Source organism: Emys orbicularis, chromosome 3, assembly GCF_028017835.1.
Source record: "Emys orbicularis isolate rEmyOrb1 chromosome 3, rEmyOrb1.hap1, whole genome shotgun sequence".
NCBI lineage: Eukaryota > Metazoa > Chordata > Testudines > Emydidae > Emys > Emys orbicularis.
Genome location: NC_088685.1, coordinates 85142787 through 85168590, shown reverse-complemented (window position 1 = coordinate 85168590; position 25804 = coordinate 85142787). Strand labels below are relative to the sequence as shown.

Below are 25804 nucleotides of genomic sequence, written 5' to 3'. Positions count from 1 at the left end.
GTGTTTTCAACCTGATGTCAGGCACCTTTCCCTTGAGCTCCTTTTCCTCTGTGCTGTGCATTAGCAGGCAAGGCCCCGCTCTCCAGGCCGGGAAGCCCTGCGCGGGTCCCCACCAGCCAGTATAAGTGCCCGCCCAGGGCAGGCCTGAACACAGCGCGTTCCATCCTGCCAGGCCACGCCCCCTGCCCGCCAGCCCCGCCCTTCCACCCAGAGTCGAACCCCCACCAGCCAATAAGGTGGCGCGCCGGACCTAGCTCCGAACGTTGACAGCTCCCCGGGCTTCACGTGACCCTGGTTCGCTGAATCGCTCCCAGGAGCGGCGGCTACCGGCAGCCATGGGCCTGGCCGTGCGCCTGGTGCTGCTGCCCGGCTTGCTGCTGGGCCTGAGCGCGGGGCAGGGTCTGGGGTCCGGCCGCCGCCCCCTGCCGCAGAGCGGCCCGGAGGGGTGGGCGCTCGGGGGCGGGCGACGGTTGTTGTCTCTGGAGCTGCTGGAGGAGGCCGAGGACCTGTCGCTGGCCCTGCTGGGGACGGGGCTCCCTGGGGAGTTGCCGCCCGAGTGCCGGGAGCTCCTGGTGGGCTTCGCCAACAGCAGCGTGAGGCTCACCGGCTGCCTGGTGCGGAGCGCCCGGCCCGTGCGCCTCTGCCAGAGCTGCTACCGCCACTTCCAGAGCGTCACGGAGCAGCTGGAGAACATCACCCGGGCCGTGGGGGTGCGTGCGGGGAAGGGATCTCCCAGGAGCGGCGTGCGTGTGTGTGTGTGGGGGGTTCCTGAACCACAAGCTTCCCTGGGGTGCGGCTTAGCCAAGCCCTAGCTGGAGGTAGCCTCTCCCAAGGTGCTGGAGAGAGGCAGGGTGGGGCAGTCCCTTGCTTTCTTCCCTAGGCCAGCTGGGAGACTAGCTGGCCTGTGACTTCTACCTAGTTGGCTCCCTTGCCTTACCCCCAGAGCTGCTGTTTGTGCCTGCCGCTGGCGGATGGGGAAGCTGGGAGACTTAGTAGGCTTACATGGAAAGCTAAGATCGTGGAAGTAAGGGAGGGAGGATAAAGGGTCCTCCTGGGTATCCCTTTGCAAATGACTCCCCAGCAGAAGGGGTGTGGAATGGATGCTCCCTTCCATTGGAGTGAGGGTTCCTGGCAGGCTTATTAATGGAATCGTGTGTGACTGAAAAGAGGAACTAGTGGCATAGAGTAAAATGGAGGCACAGACCTTTTAGTGTGATCAGACTTGTATCCTATGCAGGGAAATAGCACTTGGAGCACTAACTTGCACTGCCTGATTACTCATTGATATTGACTGTTCTCTGGAAATGCCCAGTCTGCTGTATATGATTAATGACTTCAGGCCACGTGCACACAATAAAATAGCAAAACAACATCCACTTCTTATTTGCCCTGTCACATACTTAAAAGATTTGATCCTTAAAAATCAGGGTGTTCTAGAATTTAGGGATTCATAACTAGCTGGGCCATCAGCTTCTAACAAATGCCTAGGAGCTCTCTTAGACATGAGTCAGTGCTGCTTAAAGTGTTTTGCTCTTGTGAGCTTCATGCCCATTGCTCTCCTACGTAGGACTGAGTTCTTGTGTCTGAAAGGAGATGCCTGTTTCTTCTCTGTGCACCGTATTGTGGGGTTGGTATTGCTTGTTTGTGTGTCTTTCCTGACTGCAAATACTTTTGCTTTCAGTGTTAGGCTGTGTATTAAAGCTTACTTATTTTGATTTTGTACAAGAGATAGTATGTGCCCTTCCTTTCCCTTAGCATACTTAAAAATTACAATCTGATCTAGCTCCCAAATTCAGTAATTCCACCGAACTCTCCTGTCTTCCCCTTACACAAGGCCAAGAAAAAAGATGAGCATTGCAGTATGTTTGGAAGTTAACGGATCTGGGCTCTGAATGATGCCACTTGTGGCAGTATGGCATGAGCAAAGCAGTGTTTCTCGGATACCCTGGACTCAAACCATCTTTTTTGGCTCTGAAAGTCATTACCTACACCTTTAATTCCACCTAGAAGTGCATATGCAACTGCAGCTTGGTGGAGCACTGTAAAGCTCCTCTTAATAAGCAAGCTGCCATATTGTGGATTAGCTTCAGCTTCTAAAATAGTCATCTTGTGGTGTAGCCCAAGTAAAGTGCAGTAGTCTTATCTCAGGGTGCAAAGGCATGTAGCATGGCCTGCATCTGAAGCAAAAGGTCTTGCTTGCCAATGGAAAAATATCCAGTAGCAAACCTGACTTGTCAATAGTGGCTGCACACCATCAGTGGTATTGATGTAATTTAGGCCAGTTCTTCCAGTTGCATTCCCCATAAAGCTGGAAATCGTTCATAACCAAAGGATGTTAATAATCCTGCATCTTGCAAAGCGTTCTTTAACTCCTATAGTGTATCAATTTACACAAATTTGACACATCTCTGAAAATGCAGAGTTTAAAGGTGGGAAATCTAGTGACCAATACTATCATTTTTATATGGGAATGCTCATTGTGGAGGGCCTCAAATGCCTGACAGATTATATACATGCAACTCCACTAGGTTACTGTTCCCTAGCCATTAGTTAGTCAACTAGCTGCACAACTCTTTTGAGTAAAGGTGAGGTGCCAGGATAAGCCCTAACTCTGACAGTACAGGTATACCAGCTAGGACCATGTTTTTAAGTATCTGAAGACTATTTGAGGCTAATTGAATGTCATCTGAAAGATCCAAATGTAACAAACTGCATGGTACTCAGTTTCTCTCTTTAAGAAGGATTAAAGGAGTGAGGTGACCTGACCGTGCTGAGATTTGAACCAGTGGCTGCAGGGAGTCAAAATATTTTAAATCTGATGTTTAGAACTTTATCATCAACTGATGTGAGAAGTCAGGGGAAAAAGCAGCCCAGTTTCATTCTGTGAATCTAGGTAACTTAGTTTTTGTTAGTATCAGTGATTTAAACCTTTTCCCCAAAGTTACATCTCCCATTGATTTGGAAGTTCAACTTTTAAGGAGCTCTCCTGGAAGGTAGTAGGCCCTTGCTGTTTACACTTCTTCAGCATTTGCTAGGTCTTTCCTGCTTTCGTCCAGGTATGTACATAACCTAGTACAGTGGTTCTCAACCAGGGATACACATATCTCTGGGAATACGCTGAGTTCTGCCGGGGGTACATAAACTCATCTAGATATTTGCCTAGTTTTACAACAGGCTACATAAAAAGCACTAGCAAAGTCAGTACAAACTAAAATTTCATACAGACGATGACTTGTTTATACTGCTCTATATACTATACACTGACATGTCAGTGTAATATTTATATTCCAATTTGTTTTATTTTTAATTATATGGTAAAAACGAGAAAGTAAGCAATTTTTCACTAATAGTGTGCTGTGCTGTGACATGCTTGTATTTTTTTTATATTTGATTTTGTAAGCAAGTAGTTTTTAAGTGAGGTGAAACTTGGGGTACGCAAGACAAATCAGGCTCCTGAAAGGGGTACAGTAGTCTGGAAAGGTTGAGAGCCGCTGGCCTAGTAGATGTGAGTGTGTGCGTATGACAGTTTCCCGTAGAAGTTACCAGAAGTAGCAGTAATGGAAATTCCTGTGGTGTGAGTGGTAAAATGGAAGATTTGATGATCCTTAACCTTTTAACAAATCTTCCATTTTAACAGGGAAAAAATAGACTAAATAGGGAAATGGATCTCTCCCAAACTTTTGTAGGGAGCACCATATTTTAATAGAGACTCTTGTGTTGCATGTCCCATTCCATTCATGACCACTTGACATGTCTCTGTCAACTACAACAATTGCTTGCCATAAACAACAACTTTATGGCAGTATCTAAATCAACTTAGCAGCTGGGAAGCAGGAGCCAGAGCCATGTGTCCAGTTAGCTCTCCAGAGATCACATTTTGGGAACCATGGGGTTGAAAGAAAACTAGTTTTTGAAAGAGGAAAAAATATTAGTCTGTCAGACTTGTTTTGCAGAAAAAAATCCTAACTTAAGTTATTCCTACACTTCTTTCCCATTCACTTCACCCTACTCCTTTGGTATTCTGCCCACACCCAGGCTGCATTGTCACAGGAATTCCACCACTATCTCTTTCCACTGTGATCCCTGAATATATTGGATACTTAGGTATCAAATCATGGTAGAGAGGAAAAAAAGGAGTTTGCTATTAACAGCAATCTTTGCTTGCTATAGCCTTAGATAGTTTGTCATGACTTGCAGAAAGGACATCAGCTGTCTGTGATATGAGTCTGGGTGGTAGATGGATCCACTATATCATAAGAGGCACGTTGTAGCTTTTCTAGGCCAAAAAGTCAACTCTTGTTCATACGTTGGAAATAAAACAACAAGGAAAAGAGAAGAGGAAGTACATAGTGTTCATGGTTTTTTCAGGTGGAAAATCTGTTCTTGTATGGAGGGGTGAAAAAAACCCAACTCATTAGCCAAGGGCCAGTGACTAACTAGGTTTAAACTTAGTGTCTGGTTACAAGGGATACCTCATCATTCTGTGCTCAGCTGTGTAGAGCTTTACCTTTTTCTTCTCAGAGTTAGTTTAAGGCTGAAGCCTTTTCCTGATACTATTTATGTTCTGACTTGGGGGCAGTCAATAGGGGGACTCTGGGCCAAATCTGGACCGCCAGATGCTTTTGAACAGACCCCGAAATCTATCTTTACTTACTTAGTATCAGTGTTGTTTTTTAATTATTTTCTCTGGAGTTTGGACCTTGACTATATCTTGACCAAGACATTGACAAAAAATAATTGATTATCCCTGTTCTAACTTTTCCCAAGTACCCTTTCCACACCATGTATCTGTGTGGTTGTGTGTGGCTCTGAACTAATTCATGAACCAGCTACCCAGAAAAGCATGAGTGTAAACACTTGGGCAGGGACAGTCTTTGTGTCTTGCGCAGACCTAAGCAGGTGGTGGATCTTAAACAAATAATAATAGGACTGGCATCTCTTACTGCAGAGATCATGAGGCTGTCCTTCCAGGGGCTGTCCTCTCATGGCATTCTTAGCTAACTAGCTTGTGTGTATTTGGGAGGATTTGATGGGACAGGTAAAGAGAGGGTTCCTTGGTCATGGTTTTCGACTCAGTTTCAGGTTAGTAGTGTGTGAAAGCAATTGCCATCAGATGTCTGTTTGGCCTGCGTGAAAGCTAGGTGGTGTAGGGATGTTTCATCTCTTGCTGGGCTGCAGGTGAGCTAACCTCTGTCCTACAGGTGGCTTATCCAGGTCAGGGTTGGGGCAGACAGGCTGTGACGAGGCAGTAACTCGTGCTCTTGTGGCTGACATTGTACCTGCTGGAGCTGAGTGAAATAGTTCCACTGAACCTCAGACCCTCTTAAACAGGGCTTTCAGTTTGAGCTTTTGTGGACATAGTTTGATAGCACAGCGACAGAAACTGCAGGGTCTCTAATCCTTAAACATCTCCTGGTGGGGTTGGGGAAGGTGCCCCCCTCTTTCTCCTAGGCTAGTAGAAGGTCCTAAATGGCTGCTGCTCTTCCTCCCTCCCTCTTCAGGGTCCTGCTTGGTAGAGGCTTTTACATGCCAAATTCTGAAAGGCTTCCTACCCCCAAAACAGGGTAGCAGACATGTCAGTGCTCCCTCTGCTAGCTGGCTGTGCTGAACTAGGGCGGAGAAGTTCCATAATTCTTAACTAGGGTTGCTTGGGAACTCCAAGCTCCACAAAATATCCTTTAGGGCCAAGAGAAGCAACCAGCCTCTCTGGGTATGTCTATAGCATTTTGGAGTCTGTGGGACCAAGCCTCCCAGTCCAGGTTGACAGACTTCGCCTAGAGGGGCTTGCGCTGGTGCTCAGAACATAGCTGTGTCGACAGCGCTTTGAAGTTGCGACTCTGACTTTGAAGCCTAGGGACGAGGGGTAGGCTTCAGAGCCCAAGCTTCAGCCCAAGCCATGACTTCAAAGCGCTGTCTCCACAGCTATTTTCAGAGCACTAGTGCAAGCCCAGGTCTGTTGACACAGGCTCCAGAATGCTGTGTAGATGTACCCCATAGACCTTGTGCTGTGTTTAAGGAGGCTAGTGTGAAGGGTAGTTGTCACTCAGAACAAAAGAACATGTTTCACTCATTAAACATGGATCTTCCATTGTCAGTGAGTTTTAGTACTTTAATCAACTTGTATCTCTATGTATCAAGCTGTTAATGTTCTATTGAAATGGTGTCTTGGCTAGGGTCGGGTGAGTGATAAATTATTGATCTTCTACCCCAACCTCAGTATAGCTAATTACAGATCTTATTTTCATCAGCAAATGTTTTGTAGTCTTACTGACCCTCACCAGAGCTTGTACTCCATTTGCCAGACCAGTCTTTGTGCTTAATCTGGTTTTGGTCAAAAGCAGCTCAGGGGTGAGATCTATTCTGTTGTGGCTGGAAAATCAGCCTGGGGGTGCCTGGCTGATTGTCAGTCTGTGGTTTGTGGGGTGGGTGGGGAGGGGGGAACAAGAAGTGATGATGTTCCCAGTCACTATTTTGAGTCTCCTCTTAAATGGAATGAAAACAGATATGTGCACACTTTAAAATACTATTTGGCGGCTTGATGCTCCTCTGTGTTTGCAGTTAGCAACCTCTGTGCCAAAAGGCTCAGATGCATGCTAGGAGGGATTAACTCCTAGCAGAAGGTAGGTTGGGATGACACAGGGCCAGGGGAGAGCAACTTTATGCTACACATGAGACTCCAGAGGAGTCGTGCTGGCAGGTGCACTAAATCAGCCAAGCCGGAGTTATAGGCTTCTTGCACCAATTGGACTTGTGGAGCTCTGAATGCTGGGTTATGTCAGCTTCCATCAGTATAACCCAGGATGGAATCTAACTCTGTAGTTGTATTATGGGAGCACCCAGAGGGCCCCATTGTGGGATCAGGGTCCATTATACTAGTCATTGTACACATGCATAATGAAAAGTGCCCCTGCTCTAGAAAGCTGTTGGTGTGCATGGTGCTATCTTGACTGACACTCTTGCAGTTCTCATATTAAACCCTCTAAGAACGTACCCAAGTCCCCAACATGGTTATACATCTCACAATATTTAATGTTTTTTCTTAGTCATTGTTTGGAAAGACTTCGGCTTTGCCCTGTCAGACTAGTTCTCGGCCTTTCTAGTCTCTGAAATTCTCAGAATTCTGACAAGGGATGTAAAACTGGCCACGCTACTCCCGATGGGTGAAACTAACACTTGTGCTTAAAATGGTAGACTTGGCCTCTATGTCACCAGTTATCTGAAATAGTTTCAAAGTTGTTTCCGTATGTATTCATAATACTGTGGGGTTTTTTCTTCCAGAATTCTTCTGAGAGCAACTGTGCAAAAAGCCTCTTGATGTCCGATAGGGTACAGCTAGTTGTGATCCTTTCACAGTTCTTTAACAGAACTTGGGAGACAGCCAACTGTGCAAGTATGTGATTTGTCCTGTCCTTTTCATGCTACCGTTATGATTCAGATGACCGATTTAGCCTTGCCTTTAAAATTTCTCAATTGATCAGAACTGAACAGCATTGATAAGATTAAGTTATTTAAACTGACAGAAACAAAGAGCTCTTTATTGATACATCCTGGATATTTTTATTGTACAGGGGACACTAGTCAAAGCTGACAGATTTTAAAAAAAAAAAATCTTCTTCCCTTGCTTATCTAAACACACTAGAGTCACCATACGAATATTCACCTTGCACTAAAAACATTTACCCCTCCAAAATCAGAGCTGCTTTACTTACCATCTGTTTTTACTTTGTCAGAACAAACCATGCTGAAGATCTGCTACAGCTCTGCTGTATTTATAGATCTCTTATTTTTCCCATGCCCCCGTTTTCCTACTCAAGTAGAAAATATAACTTGAACTGTTTAATAAAAAGTTAGTAAGGTTCAGATTCTGATACCCTTACTCATGTTGAATAGCATTGTACTCGCCCCATGTCACAATGAGTGACTACTGGTGATCAGACTCTGGCTCTGAAATTCTATGGGCTGGTTCTGCCTCTTAGGCCTGATCTACGCTGGGGGGGGCGGGGGGGATCGATCTAAGGTACACAACTTCAGCTACGAGAATAGCATAGCTGAAGTCGATGTATCTTAGATCAACTTAGAATCACACACTTCGTGTCCTCGCGGCGCGGGATCGACAGCCGCCGCTTCCGCCTCTCGCCGCGGTGGAGTTCTGGAATCGATGGCAGAGTGATCAGGGATCGATTTATCACGTCTAGTGTAGACGCGATAAATTGATCCCCGATCAATCACTACCCACTGATCCGCGGGTAGTGTAGACGTACTCCTATTCTGGCTCTAACATGTTGCATGTGGCTTCTTTATGGCCCTTAAATGCCACCACAGGAAACAGGAAAAATTCCCCTGGCACAGGAGCTGTACCCCTACCAGGGGAGCATAGGTGCTGGAACTAAGGGTGTGGGGGGTGCTGGCCCCTGGCTTGAAATGGCTTCCATCATACACAGGGTTTACAGTTTGGTTCAGTGGCTCTCAGCACCCCCACTATACAAATTGTTTCAGCACCCCTGCATGGGAGTGTGCCAGAGGTTGGAGGGGTGGTAATGTAGAGCTGAGTGCTGCAAAGGATTTTGGGCTGCTACAGAGCCCATAGATCGCCACCAATCTCCCTGGGGCTACCAGTAACTTATGTTGGGGACTACTGGCCTCTGGAGCTAGCCAGAACCCAAAGTGTGTGAAGGAGAGGTAAAATAACCTCCAACTGTCCTCCCATTCGCAGGCTCCACTTCTGTGCTGCATCTCCCAGGAGGGGAGCACAGACTCTATCCCCTAATGCTTAAGATGTTCCCTCGCTTCCATCCTTTAGGGAAGGTCATGTTTGGAGTCTGCCAACCTTTATAGTGCTCTTTTTAATGGAATTCTACATAAAACTAGCAGTCCTCGTTTCCAAGGGTCCAATGGGTCAGAGTAGAAAAAGTGGAGTAGATGGAAGGAAAGAAATACCTGCAGGGACTAGAGCAGTATCTGACAAGGAGTGTTTCAGGAGCGCCCTGCAAGGCAGGTAAAATTGGCTTCCACTTCCTGAAAAAATTGGTGCATGTTTTGTGACTGTGCCATGTTGAGTTTTCAAAAGCATTTCCATTTTTTTCCATAAGCATAAAGATTCCCTCTATTTCCTAGCTGTCAGCTGTTTCAGCTACATGTCTGACACTTTCAAACAGTGCACACTAAAAGCAGCGTCTTGTGTTATCTGAAAGGATTTGAGCTCTCTCTGGGCTTTCTTCAAAATGCTCTTGATAATGGTTTTCATCTTTCACTTAATCAAGGCCAATTAATTCTCAAATGTATCCTAAATGAAGAGAGAAGCACGAGTGAGTTAGGACAGCAAATCTGAGACATCTGCATAACAGCAACCAAATAGGAAATGCAAAACTGACTGGATTGTTTTTATAATTGAGAGCTCTTGCTGTAAAGCTGTAGGGCCACCAAGGGACATGTTGGCTCTAGACATAGGTTAGAAATCAGGATATCTTGATTCACGTGTTTTTCTTTTTGACAGATTGTTTGAAGAACAACAGTGAAGGGCTATCAAATAGTACAATAGAGTTCCTGCACTTATTCAATACAACACTGACGTGCTTCGAACATAACTTCCAGGTATCTTTGCTGTGTATCTGAGGGATGGCACTGAGCCCTCTTCTTGTATAGTAAAATCTCTTATTTTCGCAGAACAAACTGCAGTGGATACATATTGAGCAACTGCAATTGACAAATTCTTAAGCAGTTTAGGCAGATAGAACAATTATCTATAAAATGCAGATGTTCACAATTGAGAGCACAAAATGCATTTTAATTGATGCTCACCTTGACTTTGTCTTATATGCAATTACAGTGCCATTTCATATTGGGATTTCTGGATTCACAATAGCTGATGATTATATAGTAAGAGTCACGTAGTCTCTGCATACAGTAAGTCACTTTTCCTAGTTCCTTCTGGAGTTGTCACTACGTGACTTAGCCATGTGGCTCCTTAAATCATTATTTGGCTGTATTGTAGATTAGTCCAAAAGGGCCAGCTACCTGAAAACACTTGTTAAGACTCCTATCCATTAAGGTTATGAACAATTAAAACTTTTTTGCAATTAAATATCCCTCTTTGTAAAATAAATGTGGCAATTATCTCCCAAGAAAGTGCATCCAAAGAATTATGCATCAAAGTTTTGTAAATTATGCTGATTTAATCCTAAAACTAAGCAGCTAATCAATAACTGTCCAAAACGATAACATTCAAATTAAAGTTCTTGGTGCAGAATAAACATATGGATCTAGAAGAGGATCTGTGGTTACAATATGCTTTGCAGCCCCCCTTACTGGTAAATAAATAAATTAAATTATAAATAATTGGTGAGCTGGCTTTCCCTGCTCTTATGCTTGCCAGGCAGCTCTTGCCCCCCACTGTGGTGGTTTCTATGGCATTTTTTTTAACCTATGTTTTGCCATGATCATATCCACAGAGTTCTGGAAATAAGACTTGTGCTCCTTTAGTAAGCTAGTTGGTTGTACACCAGCATAATACAACACAATTGCCTGTGTTATTTCTGAGTGTCTTACAATTTTGTATAAATCCAAGCAGGTTGTAAAGATTCACTTTGGCTCTGTCTTCTAGCCCCTCTTCACAGACAGGTGGAGGTATGTGCTGTTTTTGTGGGGAAGCTGTGGCAAAGATGTATTTAGCATTTCTGTCTGGAGGGGGTGTGGTCTGTGCTCATGCTTAACTGTTGTGGAAGGAACAGCTGCTGAGAAAGACCTGTCTCCCATTAGTCTCACTGTTGATGGTTCCTGAGATGTGCAGCCTTTATAGTAGGTCTTGGCCAGGGGAAAGAGCTTGGGCCTGGTCAACGGAGCACTTTAAAGGCAAGACCTGGACCACAAATTTAATCTAGTAATTATTGGGTATCCAGTGGAGTGATTGCAGCATTGATGTGTTCTCATTGACCTGTGCTGGTCAGCAGGTAGCCTGGAGTTTCATTCCTATGTTATGGACATCATAATTTCAAGGATTACTGTGGTCAAGTCTATGCTCAAACCACTGTATCTGTTAGGATGGGGCATCATCTCCTGGCTAGCTGACAGCGTTCCTAAAAACTGTTGCTGTTTGAGTATTGAATATTGCTGAAACATTGAGGAGGACCAAAACTAGAAGGCCCCTGTACAATCTTCACCATGGGGTGATCTTAGGGAGTTGGTTAAATCATGGAAATGTTGCCTTCTTCCCTCCAACCTCACCATTATCTTGCCTGCGTTTAGCTTCAGAGTGTTGCCTTTCAGCCAGGTGTTCTGATTTGCCAATAGTACAGCTGCAGAAAGGGGCTGTCATGGTAGATGAAAAGGAGACTAACAGCTGGGCATAATTTGCATCCTGCTGATATTTAAGGTGAAGGTGTTTTATAGTCTCTCCCAGAAGCTTGTTGTAAATAATTGAATAGGATGTGGGAGAAAATGAAGCTGTGTGGAATTGGTCCCAATGCTTCCTCACAGCCATCTCTGCACATTACTGTTTATTCCTCCTAGGTCTCTGTGGTGAGCCCTCCACACTGTCAAGGGCTGAAGTGATCTAGAAAAATGTGTGGAGATAGCCACAGAAAATGGGCAAAGAGGAGATAATCTACTATTGTGACCATGACCATTGCTGAGCCATAGTTAGGTGTAAAGCCCAGCTGGGAAGGCTCTAAGATGCTGACAAAGGTTGGGTGTAGTTGGTGATGATCCTTCACTAGCTTCCCAACTGCCTTGCTTAGAAATGGGAAATTGGAGGTAGCCTGTGAAGTTGCTCATACAAGAGTTTGCTTTTTGAGTGCTGGATGAAAAGTGATGTTTTAAGGTGGGTAGTATCCAGGTCTCTTCTTTAAACTCTGGCTATTGTGGGTTCTGTCATTGTGTCTCCGTGACTAGGCTTAAAAAAATACAGAAGAATCTGGAGATCTTATAATTATCTTCCCCCATCCTCCCCCACAACCCACCCAGGTCATCAGAATTTTCAGGGAGGCGAAACTGCTACTACAGTAAAACTAGTGACTTTCCTGTGTTTTTCGTCTGAAATCTACAAAGGATGAAATTCACAGTTAAGCAAACTTCCAATGCGTTTTCCTGTAGGAGGAGAGATGATCTTGTATTCTGTCAGCATAAGCTGGGATATACGGTTCCATTGTATTTGGGTGCCCAACTCCCTTAGCCTCTTTTGAAAATCCCACCAATAGTGTTTTTAAGGGTCTGTGTGTTAAAATATGATCTGGATTCTTGCTATTTACAATCTATGTAGTAAATGGGGAACAGAAGGGGACAGGAACAGTAGCTATTGAAGCTCAAAATAATTTACCTATTCACTCCTCCTTCCTACCTGTGTGGCATATTTGTATAGACCAATGAAAAATAGCCAGTTGTGGGGGAGAAGCACTGCTGTGTTTTCAAGGCAAACTTGGTATTAACAATCCGTGTTTTGTTTTTATTCTAGATGGTCAGTAGTTTAAAAATGCATCTTTTTGGGGAAAAATAAGGTCAACTTTCAATTCATTGAGAGCTTATTTTATTTCTATGAAATGGGCCTAAATCCCCAAATTTCAGTCTAACATTTTCTGATGTTAATATTGTAGATTTCTAGTTCAAGTTCAGCTCTAGTTTTTAAAGTTAATTTTATCTTGTTTAAAAATCTAAATATGTGCTGCTTATAATTTTAGGGGCAAGCAATCAATCTTGTACCAAGCAACCACACAGAAGTATGCAGAAACTGCAATCGAACTTACAGAAATCTGAATGCCTTGTATAACAAAATGCAAAAAATGACTGGACAGGGCAGTGACTCAGAACACAGAACGCACTTGTGTATTGATGTGGAAGATGCAGTAAGTATACGTATTTGCTTCTGGATCTTACTGCCTAGCTAATACCCAATGGGTAGATAGATCCGAAGAGCAATCTTCAGTGGTCCCTTGGCTGTTTTATATTGTTTTCTCTTGGCACCGCTGTTGTCCTTTCAGCGGTGGAAGCTGCTTTCATGAGCAGTTTCTTTGGTGTGCTAGTGTCACACTGCACCCACTGCTTTGTGCTGTGACTTCCTCACATCTCTCAAGTTAAGGAGGGTCAGGCTGGGTTCCAGTCAGTACGTGGAGAGAAAACAGTTAAGGAACACTTTTAAATGTTTCAGGAAACAGTGTTGGTGACCCAGTAGGTTGCGCTCTTCTCTCTGAGTTAGTACTGAACCAGGACCCCCAGGGTACTCCATGATGCTGCTGTTCATTTGGATGAGATGTAAAATAGAGTTCCTGACCACTGGGGGTCATTAAAGACCTTGTGCCACTCCTGAAGAGGAAGGGGGCTAACCTTGATGTCCTGACATATTTCAGCTTGGGCAGTTGGGACTTCATTTTTGTTTAGAGATTTTTGCGAAGGGACGATTCCACTCCATCTCAAATTAGGGTTTGGGAGCTGGGAATTCCCTTTAATTTTTGGCTTTTATCTGACACTCCTCAGCTATGTTCCAGTTAATGCTTCCAGTTAGTTGCTGCCGAACTACAGCAGTTGCTTATTGGCCAATGAATATTAGGAAAGTTTTTAATGTATTTAGCAGTCTTTTAATGTGATTTTTAGCAACTGGAAAGAAGGAGAGTTAGTAGCATGTGATCAGCCAGCTTTCCATGAACCACTAGTAAGTGCTGTAAGAATCACAGTGTGGGGAATCACTGCTCTAATAAATATATTGGGTGGTATCCTGTCTCCTTGGAAGTCAATGGGAGGTTTGCCATTGATTTCAGTAGGGCTAGGATTTCACCTATGATGTCTGATTTTTTTTTTTTTGAGGGGAGATATTTTAAATGGCTCTTATTCAAGTAAAGGTTTAAAGGTAGTTAGGGGGTCTTGCAATACTGAACTTTGCAATGTTCAATAAAAGAGTGATGCAAGCCAAGGAATGTGTGTTGCTCACCATGGTCGTTTTCCTTTTAGATGAACATTACACGAAGGCTTTGGAGTAGAACTTTCAACTGTTCTGTCCCGTGCAGTGATACGGTCCCAGTGATTGCAGTTTCTTCATTCATTCTCTTTTTACCAGTCATTTTTTACCTTAGTAGCTTCCTTCACTCAAAGCAGAAGAAACGTATACTTATTCTGCGTAAGTAATGTCAGAACTTTACTTACAGAATGGGGGAGCACAAGGAATCATCTTGGTCACTCTACTTGATCAACATACTTGGTATGGGGTCAGGCAATTCTGCTACTGTGCCTGCAACAGTGAGTGGGAGCTGGTGTTGACTACTTGTCCTCTTGGGGTCTGCCTTTATCACTTCAAGAGCTGTAGAGGGTGGGGAAAGTAGGTCCTTAGCCATGTGTTTCTGTTGAAAAGGAGAACTGATGTTAATGGAACACTGTTCAATAGTACGTGCTCAGTTAAACTGAGTGAGTGGGAAACTGATGTTGGGAGTCTTTATTTTGATTTTTCTTTTCCTTCTAGCCAAGCGTATCCAATCAAATGCCAGTCTTGTGAACATCCAAGAAAAATACAGCTGAGCTGCAAAACAAAACCAGAAAACTGCAACTGGGTATATATTGGGTACAATTGTGGTGGAAGGAGGACAGCACAAAAGAGGAGTTAATTATGGTTTAGTGTTGCTCTGTATCATTACACAAGTTAAACAAAATGCTGTCTGACTCCTAAACGGGTATATTAACAAACATGACAAGGCAGGGCTATGAGACACAGTATGGACTTCTGATTTTAAAAATAATTTAGTTCTTTCCAGACTAGTGCTGAAGCTGGTTATTTTCTGATTCTTTGATTGCAGGTTTTTGTACCTTTCATCAACAGAATAGGTACTTCTCCTGTATGTTTTTTTCCTTTATATTTAATTTTCTGTATTGACTCCATAAAAATCTAGTATGACAGTTGTGTTCATTTCCAGGCATATTAGTACAGTCTGAGATCTGATAATCTTTCTGATGTGGTTCTTATGAGCTAGCAAAGCTTAATATCATTTGTTTTGGTTTAATTCAGTAACAGAATTAGAACATTTCAAAGTAAAAATGCCATTTTACCACATTTGGGTAGACTTGTACTACAGGTTTCAAAAACTAGCCCCCTTACATAGCATCTCTTGATAGACACAGCCATGCTGCTTAGTTCATTTTAGTGGTGTCTTTATTTAAAAAACAAACAAAAAGTGAGATGCAAGGAAAGTGGTACATTTCTGGCAACGAATACAGCAGGTCTGCCAGTGCTATACATTAATAGTAATCATTGACAACTACAGTATTCGGCCATTTCAGAAAATGTTCCATATTAGCACATATTTGGGCACTTGCACGCTTAAACCACTAAGTCATTGCTTTTCAAATGGTTAGAGGCTTATTTTTAGGTATGATGCATATCTGTATGTATAGTCAGATGTGTCTTTATGTGTTTATCCCTTATTTCACTCACTTGTTTAATCTCCTTTTTATTTATATATATAAAAATGGTAACCTGAGGTAAAAGTCACTGGAGATGCTGAATTGTGCTTGGTGTAGAACTTCCTCTGGATTAAGATACAAATGGGTTTACATGAAAAAGATATATTTTAGTAGTGAGTAGGGCACAGATGTTCTTTAACTCTAGAACTGGCATAAAATGAATGTGCTGTGCCCAGATCTCTGACTTTCTGTATCCAAATTTGCAATCAATACTTTCTAGAAATTTACTGAAGATGCGGTCCATTTAGTAGATAAAATAAACCTCAAACTCTGTAGGAAGTTGTAGAGCTGAAGCAAAAGGTCACAGCATTGTTACTAAAGTTAATGGGACTGTAGAAAGGACACAGTTCTAAAGATGCGTTAATACAGGATATCCAGGCTGGTAAATCCTAGGCCTACATTTTTCTGAATTTTCTACTATAGTAAAATTAAAAATTTTCAGTGTGGTTGTAATGAGGTTGGAGGCTTCACTTTGATATTAAATCCATCCCATTTTACAACTTGAAGACTAAAGGGACACATCAACTGGGAAATCACATTTCTTTTTGAAAATGTTATGCCTATGATTATTATACAACTGAAAAGGTAGCAATTTGTTTCCTTATTTTAACTTGTGTCTTTTGACAGCACTTTTGTGTTTAGTTAGTTTCACTGTCTTGCCTCCATAGCCAATTAGTCACTTTTTTCCCTTGCCCAAACAAACATCAGCAGGGGAGCAAAATAATCTTAAAGCACTTTAAAAAACAACAAAAAACAATAATAATAATTATTTAAAGAATTAAGGCATACTGTCTTTTAAAAAGAAAACCAAGTTGATAGTGTCTCAATATTAAGTAACATGATGTGTTAGCATTTGGCTGATATCCATACAACTGCTTCCTGGTATTTTGTGAGTAGGAAGTATTATCTCCCTCTGTTAATCACATGAATCGCCTTGAATGGTTGATTTGTGTTGAAAGCCTAAATAGGGTTGGATTTCTTGTCTGAGGAAATATATTTTTGACACTTTGGTCTGCTATAGATAAGGTGTCAAAATAGTAGAAGAATATATTTATGTTGCTTATCACATGAAGTTATCTTCATAGGACAGAGGGGAAAATTGCCTTTGTTTTAAATGACTATTTTTATATCTATTGTGCTCAAATTTCAGCTTACTGGGCCTTATTCAGCTGCTGTCCTAATAGCATTCCTTTGATTTGAGGCATCATATGATTCATTCATGCTGATAAAACCAGTTTGTATGTGCAGAGTTACAGAATGATAGCTTTCATACCATAAGCAGTGGCTTTTTGAGCACATTCATATTAAGTAGGTCTGAAAGTCATTACTCTTGGATATGGTGGTTAAGCACTTTATTTTTTTTTTTTTTAAAGCAGCTTTTGTTTTTTCCTGGCTGCTAAGCCAAATGAAAGTACTCGTGATTTTTTTTTAAAGCAGCAGCAAAGTTTACACTCTAGAAATAATTTCTATCCTACGTCTTCTCAAATGTCACTGTTTTTCCTTTTTGTTACCTTGTAATGCTAGCTTTCTTTACATGGTTTTTACAGTATCTTTCATATAAAATGCATTGGGTCTTGTTAATATTCTGATGTTTCTATAAATGCTTACAGCCTCCTGTCCCTAAAGGAAATGTGTTGGTGCACAAACCATGCAGGAAAAAAAGCTAACTTTATTTGGCTGGTAATTTTTAACCTTTGTTTGCCATTTTTATGACTGTATAAGATATAATTTAAAAAAAAATCTTACTTTGAAGTACCAGTTGTTTGTATTTTTGGTACAAACAAATGTTTTTATCCTTGGGTAGCATTATCTATTTTTGGATTAGAAAACCTGTATACACTGAAAATGAACAAATATTGTATTGAATAAACATGTTGTGTATAGAATTGACTGCACTTGATTGTCCCATTTTCAGTACTGATGTGCTTCGCCAATGCTGTTTTTAATGAGTGGTGGGGAAAGGATGGGACAGGACAGCCCAAGTAATAAAATTCCCAGTTTACTACAGTTTCCTATTATGGACTTGTGTTTGAAGCACATGGTTACTATAGAAACCTAATGCAGGTAAATAGATGGTAAATGCAACTTCACAATGTTGACATTTATTGTTAGTGCTTTGTTCTAGTTATTCTACTTTATGACTGTCGTTAGCTCTACTCTGACCAAGAGGGTGGACTTCCTTAGAGTCTGGGTGAAGTCTGTAGAATGGCTCTGTTGGCTGCAAAGGGCTTTGAATCAGGCCCTTGTTTCATGAGGAAAAAGGGGGTACTGGGAAAAATTGATCTATTTGCTATTGGAGGGCTTCTGGGATGACTGATATACATGTGGAAACTTCCTTAGTTTTAAGCTTTAATTGAAGGGACAGGGTGTGGAAACCTTACCAAAGAGTTACGTCCCTTCCCCTCTTTGCCATTTGCGCCCCTCCCCCGTATTCTAGCTAAATGCAAACACAAATAGTCCTCTTCTCTTCCCCCCACTCCCTTCTTCTTTTGACATTATAAAGTAAAGTTCTTTACATCTTCCTTTGCGGGTCCCCTCTTAATAAGTTAATTACTACAGGTTTACAAATGTCGGTTCTTGCTGCTGGTGGAGACAAGGAGTGGGAGTGAACATGAACAGGGATTGTTTTTTGTCAGGATTTCTTTTGGCACCATAGGCCAGTAATGCAGCAGTCAAGCTATTCCTGTTTAACAAGGTTTATAATTGGCATTCCTGTTTCGGATCAAGAGCCCTGAAGCCTCCAGCACAACAGGGATTTCAAAGCAACCATTTAGTGTTGAGGCTCCAAGTTCTTTAAAAGACAAACAAAATATATACAGTAACTCCTCACTTAACGTCCTCCCACTTAACGTTGTTTCGAAGTTACGTCGCTGCTCCATTAGGGAACATACTTGTTTAAAGTTGTGCAATGCTCCCTTTATAATGTCGTTTGGTTGACTTTACAAGGGAGCATTGCACAAGTTCCTCTTCTCCGCCGCTTCCCCCGCTACCAAACAGCTGTTTGGTGGTGCTTAGGACTTTCTGGGAGGGAACAAGTGGGGAAGCTGCTGCCCCCCTCCCCTCCCCCGGCAGGCAGGGCCACCCAGAACGCAGGGGCTTTAGGGGCTGCAGGGCCCTGGGCTAAGGCGGCCCTGGGGACCTTGCTGCAGCTCTAAAGCCCCTTTCGGAATGCGGCCCTGCGAGCACGGGCCAGAGGACTCGGGAGGAGCAGGGGCAGCTAGCGGCTGGAGAGAAGCGGTGCTTTCCTCTTTAAAGCGCCGCTTCTCTCCGACCGGCTTTGAAGGGGAAAGCGCCGCTTCTCTCCAGCCGCTGGCTGCGCGGCTGCCCCTGCTTCTCCTGAGTGCTCCGGCCCGTGCTCGCAGGGTCACATTCCGAAAGGGGCTTTAGAGCTGCAGGCCAGAGCCCCGGGGGCCCCTTAGCCCCGGGCCCTGCAGCCCCTAAAGCCTCTGCGTTCCGGATGGCCCTGCCTGCCGGGGGGCAGCTCCCAGAATCGTAGCCATGGGGGCGGTGCCGCGCACTGCGCAGAGCCACCTACACACCCCCTGCACCAAACAGGAGCTGCCCCAGGTAAGTGCTCTGCACCTCCTGCCTGCCCCAGCCCTGAGCCTTCTCTCAGACCCTGCATCCCCAGCCCTGAGCCCCAGGGGTAAGACAGGGGCACCTCCCCACCACAGTACAGTACTGTACAGTATATAATGCCTTTTGTCTGCCCTAAAAAAATTTCCTTGGAACCTAACCCCCTGCATTCCCATTAATATATATATATATATATACTTTTTGTGTGGCCAGAACTCTCTAACATTGTCACTAGGTACCTACTTTATTACAAAATGATTTAGAACTGTGCCGTTTTATGTCTGGAACACTGTCCAGTGAATCAAGTGCTCTGATCTGTCTTTGAAAAACAAAATGTAGCTCTTGTTTCATAGCAATAATGTACTTCAAGTGGAGCATTATTTCAAGGGGACTGTTGTACCTCTGTGTGGTTTCAGAAGCAATTTGAAGTCATTTGCCCGTAATCTTATAATCATGTTATAGGTGTGTATATATAAATGGGAGTTTATCATCTTAGATTCTTTGATCCTGCCACTCTTTTAAATCACTGTGTTCTCCTTGCCCCCAAGTGATCACAGCCACCTGGGAATGGGCGCCTGCCTGCCCTTGCATCTTTGACAGAGTACCCCAGGCCAAGTATCATCTTAGTCTGCTTCTGCCTCTTGCCACCAATGAGTTTTGTTCTCTTTTTGCACTGAGAACTGATCTCTGTGGTTGTCCCAGTAAGGTCTCAAATTCCAAAATCTTTAAACTTTATTTAGGAAACTGAGTACATCTAAAGTAAATGGCATAAAATCACATTGTGTCTATACTAAGGTCTGGATAACAGTATTGCTAGATAGGGTAAAATCTTGTTGTTACTATGGATTTAAGCAGGAATAAAATGTGTGTATTCTCAGAGCTCATGTATTTTTTTTTTTTCTCTCCCCTCATTATTTATATTGGGCTAATAATAGAGGCCTTGGCTAAGTCAGGGCCCTGTTGTGCTAGAGCACATTTATAAGGGATAGTCCCTACCCAAAGAGCTTAACAGTCAATGCCTGATTCTGCAAAAGCTTAAGCACCTGCTAACTTGACTCATGTGAGTAGTCCCATTAAGGATGAGCTGCAGCAGGTATGTGAAAACAAGTAGGGGTAGGGTTAACACTCAGAAGCAGGTGTGGTGCATACAGTTGTGCAGAACTTGTATATACAGCAAGTGAATTTTTCAATTCCTGTATTTCAGTATTTTATGTATTTAGAGGGGGAACAGAAATGGTCTCTGAACTGTTTAAGGTCTCAAATCCTTAACAGAATATATACTTAAAAATGACCAGGGAAAACAGTTTCTTCTAGCTATCTACCAGGGTCTAAATTCAGGGTTCTGCCTTGCTGCTTAGACTTTGTGGTGTTATTGGCACCAACAACAACGTAAGGGATTCAGGTTGTGGAGGCATCCGTGATAACCTGAGACACGCACAAGTCTGGGTGCCAGAATTCTGGTCCTAACACATTACAAGCTTTACATTGGAAGCAATTATATTGAAAAGTGTTCAATGTTCAGTCTAGACATGTATTCTGTTACTGGTTAGGGATTTGTTAGCTTGAGTTACTTGACAAACATTATTCTCAATATCTTGACCAATATTCCTCATCGTTCGTGTTGCCCAAGTACAGAGTCAACCAATTTGTGATGATTGAGTCTTTTCCGCTTTTGAGCTGATATTTTCTTGGCCCGTGTCAAACCTGTTTGTGCTTTTACTAATCTGTATATTAGGCTTCATGCCCAGAATACAAAGTTCCTTGGGAAAGGGGATCTGTATGATCAGCAAAGCCATGATACTTCTAATCGGAATCTGGGGATAACTTCCCTTCCATCTTTTTATGGTGAATTTCCCTTGCTCACTTGGATATTTCCAGCAACCATAACCAGGTAGCTCAAAGTATAAAACGATTTGTGTAATACACTGTAAAATATATCATATCTTCTCACACTGCCCTGTGCAAAGGGTTCAAATATTATGTGAATTGCGCCATTGAATTTTCCCAGCATTCTGTAGTGGTGCCTGTAACTACTTTCTTTGGCAGCAACAGCCAAAATAACGTATGACTGTAGCGCCCAATCAGGATAGGGACTCAGTCTGTAGCCTGAGAGTTTAGCTTAATATAAGGCAAGGTGCTACAAGAGGATGAAACTGACAGGAGGGCCTGATAGCGGTATGAAGAGGATAATGGTGACAAGAGTATGTCGATATAGACTGCGTAAAGGCATAACTTGATAATCAGAATCAAATGTCTTTAGTTTACCGTTTCAGAGTACAGGTTATTAGTAAAGTAGACATCAGCAGTCTCTACAGGCCATCTGACCAACCGATAGCTTCAGTATAGTTTCTGGTGTGATCTATGCACAGGCCTCAGTACCAGCCCTTTCTGTGATCTAATCCTAGCTGCCTTCCTCTGTGGGCTTGGAGAGTCACTTACCTATCACCTGAGTAATGAGATGCATGTCTCAGGAGAGTTACAAACATCTCATGAATTGAATTGTATGCTTATATGTAAATTAAGCTTTTGCTTGCATACATTTTTTTTTTTGTTACTAGCGCAAAATAGGCCAAGGCTTTTCCCTATCACTACCTTTCTTCACCTTACAAGGCCTATTAATTACATACCTCGCCTCACCCATATAGTAATGTAGAGAGGGGAGGGGGAAAACATGACATGGTGAACATCATCACTTACTAGATCCAAGTCCTCCATCTCCTGTCTGTTTTGTCTCTTTAGTCTCAAAGATCATTGGGATGAGGTCCTTGTTTCTGTATTTGTAAAGTACATAGTACACTTCAGATGCTATATACTTTCCTGGGGAGGAAGTTAAGACAGAATTGTGGTATTTCTAGTATGTATGATGGGTTTTCCCCCGGGGTGCCACTTGAAACTGGGGTACCACTGAGCCTGCCTCACTCACTAGCCTGGGCTCCCTTTAATTGTTCTGCTGTGACAAGCTGTAGACCTGCTCCTGGTCTCACGCTTTCACCACCCTACATACAGGTAGGGACACACCCAGCTGTTGTAACATGCAAACAGGCTTTCTAACTAGCCCCTACCTGGAAAGGCTTCAGTGAAGGAACTGCCCAAATACACCTCTACCCCGATATAGTGTGACCTGATATAATACAAATTTGGATATAACATGGTAAAGCAGTGCTCCAGGGGGGCGGGGCTGCGCACTCCGGCGGATCAAAGCTAGTTTGATATAACGTGGTAAGATTTTTTTGGCTCCCGAGGACAGCGTTATATCGAGGTCAAGGTGTACTCAAGTGCACACCCCCCTCTGGAGTGCAAACCCAAAATTACACCGTCTTGTGCTGCACAGACCTATACAGCGTAAGCTCATGAAATTCGCTCCCTCCCTCAATGCGAGAGAGATGCAATAGCTTTTTGCCTCCCAGTTATTAATTCCACACCCTGGGTTAAGACAAAACAAAACAAATTTATTAACTACAAAAGGTAGATTTTTAAGTGATTGTAAGGGATAGCAAACAGATCAAAGCAGATTACCTAGCAAATGAAACAAACAGGCAAGCTAAACTTAATCTACTAAAGAAACTGGTTATAACTAGCAAAATCTCACTCTAAATGTTGTTTTTAGGCAGATTGCAGAGGTTGTTGAAGGCAAGGTGCTCTTGCTTGCAGCTTAAAACTCCAGGTATTTCTTTCACAGGTCAGACACCCTCTCACCTGGGTTCAGTCATTTCTTCCCCAGTTCAGTCTTAGGTGTTTACAGCAGTCATCTTGGCTGGGGAGACAGTGAAGAATGAACCACGATTAAATAGGTTTTACACATGGCAGGAATCCTTTGCCTTCCAGTGTGATTCCCACCCCACGGTCAGTGGAAAAGTACTAATTTTATCATGGAGTCCAGTATCCGGTGACATGATCACATGACCCTGCAGCCATAACTCAAAGTCTGTTTGCAGGGTCCACAGGAAGGCGGGAGATTAGCATCTTCAAAGACCTATTGTTTTTCCTAAAGGCCCTTTCCAGCCAGCAATTTAGACTGATTGCATTCTGTCTAGTAGGCATTCCCCTGGTTTAAACACATTTGTAATAGCTGCACAAACAACATTCCTAACTTCAGATACAAAAATGATACATGAATACAAATAGGATAATTGTATTCAGCAAATCATAACCTTTCCAATGATATCTCTCATGACCCATCTTGCATAAAATATATCTTAGATATCCCATAATCACATCATAATATCTTTAGGAAGAATATGGGGGTGTAGTGTCACAGTATGAACCAGCAATTATGTAACTCCACTCTAGAAATGGTCTAAGTGGAGGCTGCTCTTAGTTTCTTAACTGTATCTAAAAATATACTGGAGTGGCGAGGGTATGATCTATATAGATATAACTATAGGCAGAAGATGTGAGCTAAGTAGGGTCAGAGTTAAGGTGGCTTTGTGGAAGCTTAAGTCTGGATTTCCTAATTTTCTAATACTGGTATGCAGGGTGAGAGGAGTTGGCCTATAACAACAAATGGTAATTTTTTAGTCCTTTGTTTTAATTGGCAAATGGTCTTTTAGAAAGTAACCTTTGAGGTTGGCTTGCTGTGTTCTAAACAATATGCAATGGGGATTAACCCTAGGAATTTAAGAATACAACACGGTGGAAATGGCCTGCCATTAGTTGGGTTTGGGCTTTTTCCTAATATGCAGCTTCCTAGAAAATGTGCATGAACAAAATCTGAATCATAAATTGGAAAACACACAAAGTTTTCAGAGTAAACTTTGCTGATTCAGACTGTGACACAAATTTGCATCAAGTACCTGTGTTTAAAAACTCCTAAATAATTTTGAGTTAATGAGTCAGACTGGAAAAGTCTTTTCAGATTCAGTGAGTGTTCTGAAATCTTCACCTACCCTTGTGTGAAGTGCAAGTATTGGAAAGTTATTTCAATTATTTAAGAAAAGACCACACTTGCTAATAACTCAGTAAAGCTTTAACTGAAATAGTGAAAATTCCACTCTGGTGCCAGCACAGTAAGTATCATGGATTGCTGCAATTAAAACCAGTGCCTTAAGTTATTCATAATACTCTGTCTGGGCAGCATTCCCACCTGCTTAATCTTCACTATACAAGCGTTTATTAGAACTGACTGTTGAAAAACGCCAAGCTAAATCGGACATGAAAAAAATCAATATGATGCCCTAAACTGCTTTAATATGTCTTTCCTCTTCAGTAATCCCACACATTACTGATTTATTTGCCATAATGAACATGCCATTCAACTGAAACAAGATTAGCTTCTTAAACCACAGTATTAAGCACAGAGCAACTTTAATGCTGCTTTATGTTTCATTGTAATGCTCAGCAGTTAAACTATACGGGTGTTGTCTCTTTCCTTCCTCTGTAATAAAAAGAGTTTGTTGGAGGATTACAAATTGCTCCAGGGTGTTATTTTTTTAGATCATATGAAGCAGTAAATTTGCGTCTACATTCAAATGAGGCAACCCCTCCATCCAAACCTAGTGGAACTGAATTGCTGAGCAGGATGGGTACACAATTTATTATGTTCTCTGCAGAATTTTCAAGAGTTAACAGTAATGTAAATGGCTTACATCAAACTGATCTCAGGTAACACTAAGGGGCAGCTAATGGTGCACAGAATATTATCCTGGATTTTATACAACCTTTTGTTTAGAAATTGAGAAACTGTCATTTAAAAACGTCAGCAATTTAAAGGGTGCCATAGGACCCTCTGTTGCTTTTTACAGATCCAGACTAACACGGCTACCCCTCTGATACTAGCAATTTATTGTGCTTCAGGAAGTGTGTGTTATAATAAGAGCAGATATATCTATTCAGAGAGTGGTACAATGATCATTTCAGATACAAGTGCTTTCAAGATGTAATACTGCTGTGCACTGTACATGCAGTGAAGTTATGACATGTTTTGCAATGCCATGATGCCAACGACTGAAGAATGACTTCATTTCACAAAACACAAGAGAGTGGCCCAAATCCACAGAAGTCAGTGCGCTATTTTTGAGCGAGTAACACCAGCAGAACTTGACCTGATATCAAAATGTCTACTAGGTATGAGAAACAGAAGCATTGCCAAGCAAACTTTAGCTGCCACCACCTAATCCAATTTTAATTGTTTTTAAAGTTGCATCTTACTTAATAGTTTGTTTCTAGGAGGATCATTTTAAAAAAAGGATCATTAAACTTATAGAGCACCTATGAGGGTGTTAAATTTATCTTAAATCTTAATATATAGCTGTTTCTTTTAATCTGAGGGCTCTCAAACTATTTTACTGAGAGACACCCCTGTGCTACGCCTATCTCTAGAGTGGTGGAGAGCAGCTGCTGCCATGTACACAGTAAAACTACACAACAGTTTACACAGGGAACGATTTAGGACAGTAAAATTAATGTAACTTTTCAAACTGGAATTTGTCCAGAATGGTGGAGCTAATATCTAGTCTGGCAAAAAGTGCTTTTAAAAAACCCAAACAACCAGCACCAAACATGGCCAGGTCAATGGCTTGGATCTCATCTGACATATGGACCTCTAGCAATACAGTTTCTCCTACTGCGTCACTGGAGCTTTAAGTAGTGAGCTTGGAGGACAGAATGCCACCCACTGAACCATCTCTACAACTTCCTGCAGCACATGAATTTTCCTTGATCTTCTATGCATGTACAGAGCATACCTGACCCTGCTTAATTTGCATCAAAGCCTGAGGTCACAAGGCTGTGGGCAGTCTAGTGAATGTGTAAAACTGCACTTTGCTGAATAGAAATGACAAATTCCACAGGACCCTCC

The 25804-nt window shown here is 42.4% G+C and overlaps 1 protein-coding gene across 1 annotated transcript; it reads left to right on the top strand.

Moving 5' to 3' along the window:
* The first annotated feature begins 335 nt into the window (after window positions 1-335).
* Window positions 336-14559, top strand: OSTM1 (osteoclastogenesis associated transmembrane protein 1). The gene is made up of 6 exons (XM_065401982.1): window positions 336-710; window positions 7279-7390; window positions 9494-9591; window positions 12669-12833; window positions 13933-14098; window positions 14438-14559. The coding sequence occupies exons 1-6, from the start codon at window positions 336-338 to the stop codon at window positions 14491-14493; spliced, it is 972 nt and encodes a 323-aa protein (XP_065258054.1). The 3' UTR covers window positions 14494-14559.
* Window positions 14560-25804: the final 11245 nt, after the last annotated feature.